The sequence below is a fragment of the Aplysia californica genome, unplaced genomic scaffold (assembly GCF_000002075.1).
Source record: "Aplysia californica isolate F4 #8 unplaced genomic scaffold, AplCal3.0 scaffold00289, whole genome shotgun sequence".
NCBI lineage: Eukaryota > Metazoa > Mollusca > Gastropoda > Aplysiida > Aplysiidae > Aplysia > Aplysia californica.
The window spans coordinates 502593-510378 of NW_004797559.1; the positions used below are offsets into that span (position 1 = coordinate 502593).

The 7786-nt window shown below is 38.7% G+C and overlaps 1 protein-coding gene across 1 annotated transcript in view; it reads right to left on the reverse strand.

Moving 5' to 3' along the window:
* The window catches only part of LOC118477169, a 27542-nt gene extending 19959 nt beyond the window's left edge, over positions 1-7583 (reverse strand). The window contains exons 1-2 of the mRNA XM_035970577.1: positions 7483-7583; positions 4495-4621 (exon numbers count right to left, since the gene is read on the reverse strand). Coding sequence (XP_035826470.1) covers positions 4495-4621; positions 7483-7513 — 158 coding nt within the window. The 5' untranslated portion in view covers positions 7514-7583. The remainder of the gene's footprint in view (positions 1-4494; positions 4622-7482) is intronic.
* Between the last annotated feature and the right edge of the window lie 203 nt (positions 7584-7786).

Below are 7786 nucleotides of genomic sequence, written 5' to 3' on the forward strand. Positions count from 1 at the left end.
GAGAGAGAGAGTGAGAGAGAGAGGAGGAGGAGGAGGGTGAGAATTCAATGTGATATTATCCTTCCACTTACTTTCCATCCACGCTGGTGTCTCACTCTCAGCATTCGGTTGCTCATTAGTGTCGATCCTGTTGTCTCTCAGGCTTAGGGAAGGTTGATGTAAGTCCTCAGCTGGTAGTTGTTGTTTTTTTTCTAGTCCTTTTCTTCAACCATTGATCCCTCTAAGTTTATAACGACGATACAGAAACTTGTTTGGTCGTTTTCGCGCAATGTTTATCTCCACACAGTTCAAGATTTTTCGTGCATGATATTCAAGAACTCTGTTCAAACCGCTGTTATGCTTTTTGTATTAATAACCGAATACTAAATTATGTAATTAAAATAAGTTAGAACGGAAGTTTTCCGTAACTTTTCTGCATTCACGGTATAACCCTATTCAGATACTTGTTGGAGACTTCAAGGCTTGCCCAAACTAGGGCGTGTCGTGTGGGAGGGTTTTTGGCTGGTCAGTGAGTGGAGACAATGGCATGTGGGGATGGGTTTACCGTTGGGTTACGATCGCTGGGTAAGAATTTCGTATACTGCCAATATTGAAAAAGCCTTCCCTCCGCGATGGATATTGTTTCGAAAAACCACTTGGTTTCTCCGACTCTACGCAGCACTGCCGAGGGCGAACACTGAAGAGTCGGCTGGCGGCTGCGAGAAAGAATCCGAATACATAGCGTCCCGTGCAAGACGTTTGTCACCGTAAAACGAAAAGATGGTGTTTTCTGTCTGAATTTTTTTTCTTTTTTTTTGCGCCGTCGCCCCGGTCAAGGCCAGAGGATAACGTAGGTCGGCTGTATCGAGCAGTTGTGCTAACTGGCTTCAAAAAAAAAAAAAGTCCTGAACTTTTCCGACTCCATGAAATCAAGTGCACGGCGGCTTAAAATTTACCAAACAGTTATCATTTATATCTCTTGTCAAGACTGGTTTTTTTAATGTGCAACAGGTTCTCAACAATCGGCCAGTCGGGCAAAATTCGGACTTTTCAGGAATTGGATTTCCAGATTTATCCGGAAATTCGGAAGCTCATACTCAGCTCTCGTTGAGGGCCGTATGACGCGGGGGGACGATCCCCATTTCGACGCCATGAGAGTGGGCTTTGGCCGAAATCTTCTGTATTTGACCAGTTCTTGCATGTTCAAGTGCGCATACACTGTAAGGGGAGTTCATTCACAAAATGCTGATTAACTTGAATTTGAACTTAGTTAAACATGATTTAAACTGCACTTGCACGTGCGCAGTAATCTAGTTGCATATATCATGACGACACATCATTCTCAGCTAAATAATAATGGAAACAGACATATTACTTGTAACTTATTTACATCAATGATCAAGTCCGAACAGCTTTTGAATCGCCATTTTGCGAAATTAGAGATCACAATCTTCAAAATGATGTATAACATGACTAATTTCTGGGCGTGTGGAGAGCTTTATGCCCATTTCATAAAAAGGACGTTTTTGGGGGGCAACATTGCGGGGGGGGGGGGGGGGTTCACTTAGAGGAAAGGGGGTGTCATCTTTGAGAGTGTTTTTGAACATGCTCTGCTATTGACAGGAACATAAGACCTTCATTTTGGGAAAGTAGACATTTCAAAGTATCCGAATCCGTTAACAGCCCAATTTTGATCTGAGACTCAAAAATGACGTCATTTGACCATGACCTTCCCCCGCATCATGCCTTAAATTTCGAAAAGGGGAGGAGAAAAGAAAGATGCTTCCCTGAGGAACACCTTCCTCCTGTTGGTGGGGGTTCTGAAAGGGAGGAACCGAGACGAACCTGGAAGGAATGGGTTCTTCAAGAAATTGCCAATGAAGGCAGGGGGGTGACTGTGTATGCGGAGAGCGTGCAGGTCTCTGAGAATGCCGTGTCGAAGGCGTTTTCTTGGTTGAAAAAAAAAAGATGCCCATCAGGTGGCCTCCCGTGGCAAACGTCTCGCGTATAAAGGTCTGCAGGCGGACCAGGTGGTCCAGAGTGGACCGAGTTTTCCTGAATCCGCACTGGAAACTACTCAACGAGCCCGCCATCTCCAGAAACCACATGAGTCTCCTGTGAATCATTTTTTCTTTAAGTTTGCATAGACAGCTCGTTAGTGCTATTGGTGTGTAATTGGATGTGTGTGTTTGTGTGTTCTTTGTTAGATATGAGCATTGAAATGACAGTGGCGAGACGCCAAGACTCCGGAAAGGAGTGCAACCGCCACATTGTCGTTGTATATGTCTAGTACGAGTGTAAGTGTTTCCGGGGGTATATGCCTAATGATCAGGTTATGAAAGTCATCCGGAGCCGGGTCTGTATTGTCCAGGTCCGAGATGCACGATGTTAGTTCCTCTAATGTGAAGTTTGCGTTGTAGATTTAAGTGTTGTTTGAGTGAACGTTCAGGTGTTGTTGTTCTCTGTTAATTTTGATGTTTCGCAAGGTGGTGTTGCAGTTTGCTTTGAATTAGTTTTTGGAGAGAGATGTAGCTATTGTGTCTACCTGTGTTTCAGCTGTGGTTCCACCCAGCCTCTGAACATGCCGGATAGTGTCTGTGCGTCTACCCAAAAATGTTTTTGGCGATTTTAAAAACTTGGTTAGGTGGTGTCTGATAGTTAATTTTGGAGATGTATTTTCTGAATGATTGTCTTTTGCTCTCCCTGAGGCAACTACGTACCTCATCACGAGCTTTTAAATAATTAATTTTGTTTCCTGTGGTGGTGTTGTCGACGGCTTTCCAATATGCTGCCTTCTTTTTCTTTACTGCATCATCACACTCAACAGAGGACCAGACCTTGTTCTTCCGGGGTTTTGGATGTTATTGGTATGTATTTGTGACATATTTTTAGAAGCGTCTGACCTGACCATCAATGATTTATTTATAGAGGCCCCAGCCATCCATGTCCAGGTGCTGTTTTAGCCTCTTTTTCCTGTATGCGGATTAATCATATCTTTTTGCCAATTTATTGGTTCCGCTTCTATGTACCCCATATCTATGGTTCTCAACCTGGAAATCTCCTATAATTCGCTGTAATTGCCCCCCCCCCCTTCCCCCTACCATTTCTCATCATCCCCGCCCCCTTATAGTGTCATCATTTATGTTACCGTCTATTTTTATCGATAACACGATTGTAGATTAAGGGCAGTAGTAATGATAATCAAGAAAAAAGAAAACGAACCATCAATTAAATAAAAAAATAAATAAATAAATACATGAATAATAAATAAATAAATAAATAAATAATGCTAATGATTGTCATTTCTAGAAGCGTATCATGGCATTTGTTGTAGTTGAGGTCGAAAGTGGGGTTCAAAATCTGGGAACATTTAATGGCGAACCCGTCCCACTATGCCGTCTTGAAATTGAAGTGTTCTGGGATCGGGTCCTTCTGGAGGCTATTGGGTTGTTGTTTTTAAGAATTGAATACGGTCATCCAGCACAGACTACTTAAGATCAGAGGCTCGGTCAGGGGTACAAAAGGTGAGGACAAGGGATGAAGGGCAAAAGTGGATCTGTTTCTGTACGTATGGGGGCAATCATTTAAGAGGCAGATGTTATTATGAAATTAAAAAATCTATTATTTTTCTTTCTGGTCTGTGGGTTTGTCTCCCCCACAGGGGGTTGTGGGCATTACAGTCACAAAGCAAAATAAAGAGGTTTGGAAGCTGGAGCTGTAAATCATTTAGGTGAGTTATTTTGAGGGGGGTGATGTGGTGGGATATAAACAGAGCAGAACGTGATTGGTATGTGCAGGGTGACCCGTACCGTCGTACAGCAATACAGTGGAGGATAGTCTCGAGACGTACTTGTCTGTGAATTGTGTTGTTGTCGGTGTAGATGGTGGTTCCACTGGAAGCAATCTGGTTATTCGTGTGAATATGATGATACGCAGTAAATCCTAAAGTCTATGGTTGAAATCGGAGCGAACTTTGTCTCCTGGATACAGGCCACAAGTGGGTACAGTGTGGCCTGTAAGTGTTGCAATTCTGCAATGAAAGGTCGGAACGTTTTGGAATTTGTGTTTGGCTATCATATCCAGCCATTAAATAATTAAAAAGAAAAGTATAAAAACAAAGTATTCAATGTTAAAGCAGATTACATGTACTAGCACATCAACAAATGATTTTATGTTTTATACCGCGTATCAGTTCTGTTTGCAACTTTTCTCTTTCTGGATATATAGACAGTCTAATGGTTTTCATGTTTGAAAATGGGCAAGTTGACTTTACTTTTCTACTGGGCAAGTTGATATTTGAAATAGTTGCCCGACAGGGCATCAGAGCATTGTTGCACATAAAAAGAAAAACTGGTCTGGAAATATGACTTGAAGAACCTTTACAATGACATCGACGTTAAATCAATCTTCAGCAATGGCTACATGTCTCTCTTACGAGCCTGCCTCCCGGAATTAAAGAGTTAAACAAAATTGACAGAGAACAAGAAAAGCAGCATTGCAATACCATTGACTTACTTATTGATGCTGTCCCTGTTATTCATGAACAACCTGTGTAAACGCTTTGCATCCCCATCAAACTGGTGAATTTCTGTTTCCAGTTTTAAGCTCTGTTCTTTCTTAGCTTGGATTTCACTCTGCAAGCCTAGAAAAAAAACAAGTTCTCATTAATAAAAAGAAAATGATTTCTTTATCATAATGAATCTTGAATAACTAAATTTCTTCAAGTACATACAGAGGAATACATGCACCTTTAGCACAAAAGAGTCCAAATAGGAGGCAACAGGTCAGTCCAACAAAGACGATAAAGCCATCATCAGCGTGGTGAAATCAGGCGCTCGTCAAATTAACGAAATCGGAGAAACGCATTTTTCCACCAGTTTGGACATTTTTAACAAATTTTTATTTTTTGGTTTAACCTCTTTTATGTCCATATGAAAACACATGTTCATGTGAACTGTTCTGACAAACACGGATTTTAGGCACAAAATTGATTCCACCGCGTCGTGACACATATCTTCGTACTGAAACAAAGAGATAAACAGACAGACAAATAGATGATGAGTGAGAAAGTGTACATGAAGTAAGATAGAGGACAGAAGACCATCTCCTGCTCAGCTAGATATATCTACCACAAACAGAAAGCTGCACGAAGGCTGGTATGGGCTAGCATGGACCCCATTTGCTATCGGTACCCCACATCAAGTGGTTTTAGCACATATGCAAAAGAAGGAGCATGTCTATCCCCACCTATACCCAGACACAGCCGGTTAATTCCTGACAAGTCCATGTCCTCCTAGGGTCCACCCCACTTGCTTTTACACAAAATGCATGGCAATTTTATGGTTTACAATTCTGTTGAAATAATATAATCTTTGCATTTAAATAGCTCATATTCACATTCTACAGCATGCTCTATGCATTTTACCTATTATTACCCAAGTCGACCCGGAACACAACTCAAAAACACTCTCAACTTCACAGAAAGCAAAAAGTGCAAGTTGCTGATTTCACATGCTCAAACACTTAAAAACTGACAAGATCTGTTGCTGTCTAAAGCCGGGAACCAATTCCCATCTGGGTTGGGTAAAGTGAGGAAAACTCGTGTCAATTGCCTTTCCCAAGGACACATGTTGGACCACTGATGGGATTTGAACCCACAATCTCACAGTTGCGAGTCCAAGAGCCTAACCACCAGGGTTGGGTTGATTTAAATCAGGTCAATTTAAATCAGTTGATTTTTTAAATTTAAATCAACTTGATTTTGTAAATAAAAATCAGTGATTTAAATTACTTTCTTTTAAAATGTATTTTTATTCAGTTTTTACATATTTAAACATTCAGAATTCCTTTCCTTGGTTTCATAAAACAGATATAAGGTTTAGTAGACTAATATAATCATGCTTAAAAGTCTGCTTTCCCCCTTTCACTGTAAAATTTAATAGTATTCAATTTACATTTTTTCTATAATGAAATCAGAGCTGGGTTGGTTTAAATCAGTTCATTTTTTAAAATTTTAATCAACTTGATTTTGAAAAGAAAAATTTGTGATTTAAATCATTAAAGAAAAAAATATATTCCGTTTTTACATTTTAAACATGCAGAATTCCTTTCCTTGGTTTTATTAAACAGATATAAGGTTTAGATCTAGTAGACTAATATAATCATGCTTAAAAGTCTGCTTTCCCCCCCTGTCACTGTAAAATAATACAGTATTCAATTTACTTTTTTTTTCATAATTGAAATCAGGGTTGGATGGATTTAAATCTGTTGATTTTAAAAAATCTAAATCAACTTGATTTTAAAAATAAAACTCAATGATTTAAATCACTTTTTAAAAATGTATTCTGTTTTTATATCTTTAAACATTCAGAATTCCTTTCCTTGGTTTTATAAAACAGATATAAGGTTTAGTAGACTAATATAATCAAGCTTAAAAGTCTGCTTTCCCCCGTCACTGTACAATAATACAGTAATCAATTTACTTTTTTTTCATAATTGAAATTAGCATTTCCTTTTTCTTTTTAGACAAACACAAGCAAGCGCGCGCACACACACACACACACACACACACACACACACACACACATACACACACACACACACACACACACACACACACACACACACACACACACACACTGTAATAAAATGCAAGTTTATTTATGCATAATTACCCCCCCCCCCCCCCATCTCCTTCCTTTTAGACTGACATTTTCTTCATTTTTTGTCTGTAGCCATAATTCACTGATATTAAGATTAAGGCTCCCTTTTGCAGTTGCTTAAATTAATCATTAGTTGAAATAGAGAAAATGCATTTTGCACTAAAAGAACATACTTTTAGCCACCAAAAATCCCAAACTGTGTCGACATTTTTTTTTTTTAATCACACAAATCCGATGTAATTTTTTTTACATATCTGATTTAAATTTTAAAAATCGATTTTTTAAACTTTTATTTTTTTTTAATTAAAAAAATCACCAACCCTGCTAACCACTAGCCCAGCAACGCCGTGACACTAAGCTAGATATGGGCTGACCAGAATCCTCTCGTATGCTCAACTCTGTTTTGTGTCTTGTCTACGTTCCTGACAAGATGATGCCATATCCACATCCGCCCCGTCTGAGTGAACCCAAATATATGGGCACTGGGCATTCTATTCTATGGTTGTACCCAAGCAAATCCAGTATTGCACTTGAGTAGAGATAGGAAAAACTAAAACATCTAAAATGCCTGTCTTTGACCCCATGTCAGACTTATAGTGTTCTGCAAAAGTAAAAAAGTGACAGATATTTAAATATTATAAAGTATAATAATCAAGTTTCAGATCCATTCTTTTTTTCAAGAAGAAAACCAAGACTAACTTTCATTATAAAAATTTTATGTCCTATGCATAAAACACAATAACTTTTAAATTATACTGACTACGAAGCTTAGAATATGAGGCATAATATAACTTTCTTCACAGCTTAAATAAACAATAATAGAAATAGCTAAAACACTTACTAGCAATGAACTGGTTCTCTTTCTCAATCATTTTCACAAACTGTTGATTTTCAAACTCTGAAAGATTAAGAAAGAAGAGTAAGTGGCCTGCATGTACCAATCTTCAACCCTCGCCCCTTAGCTTTATATTAGAGGACGTTTCATCTTGAGAAGTGGGTTTACCATCTCAGCAATGTTCCTGTCTAAATGTTCTCCCTTACTCTAAATGTGCTTACATTAATTTATGGACCACATAAACAACCATAGCAAACTTAAACTTCAAAGTTTGTTTATGAGAGTACCTAATTTTCTCCAATTTCAGATC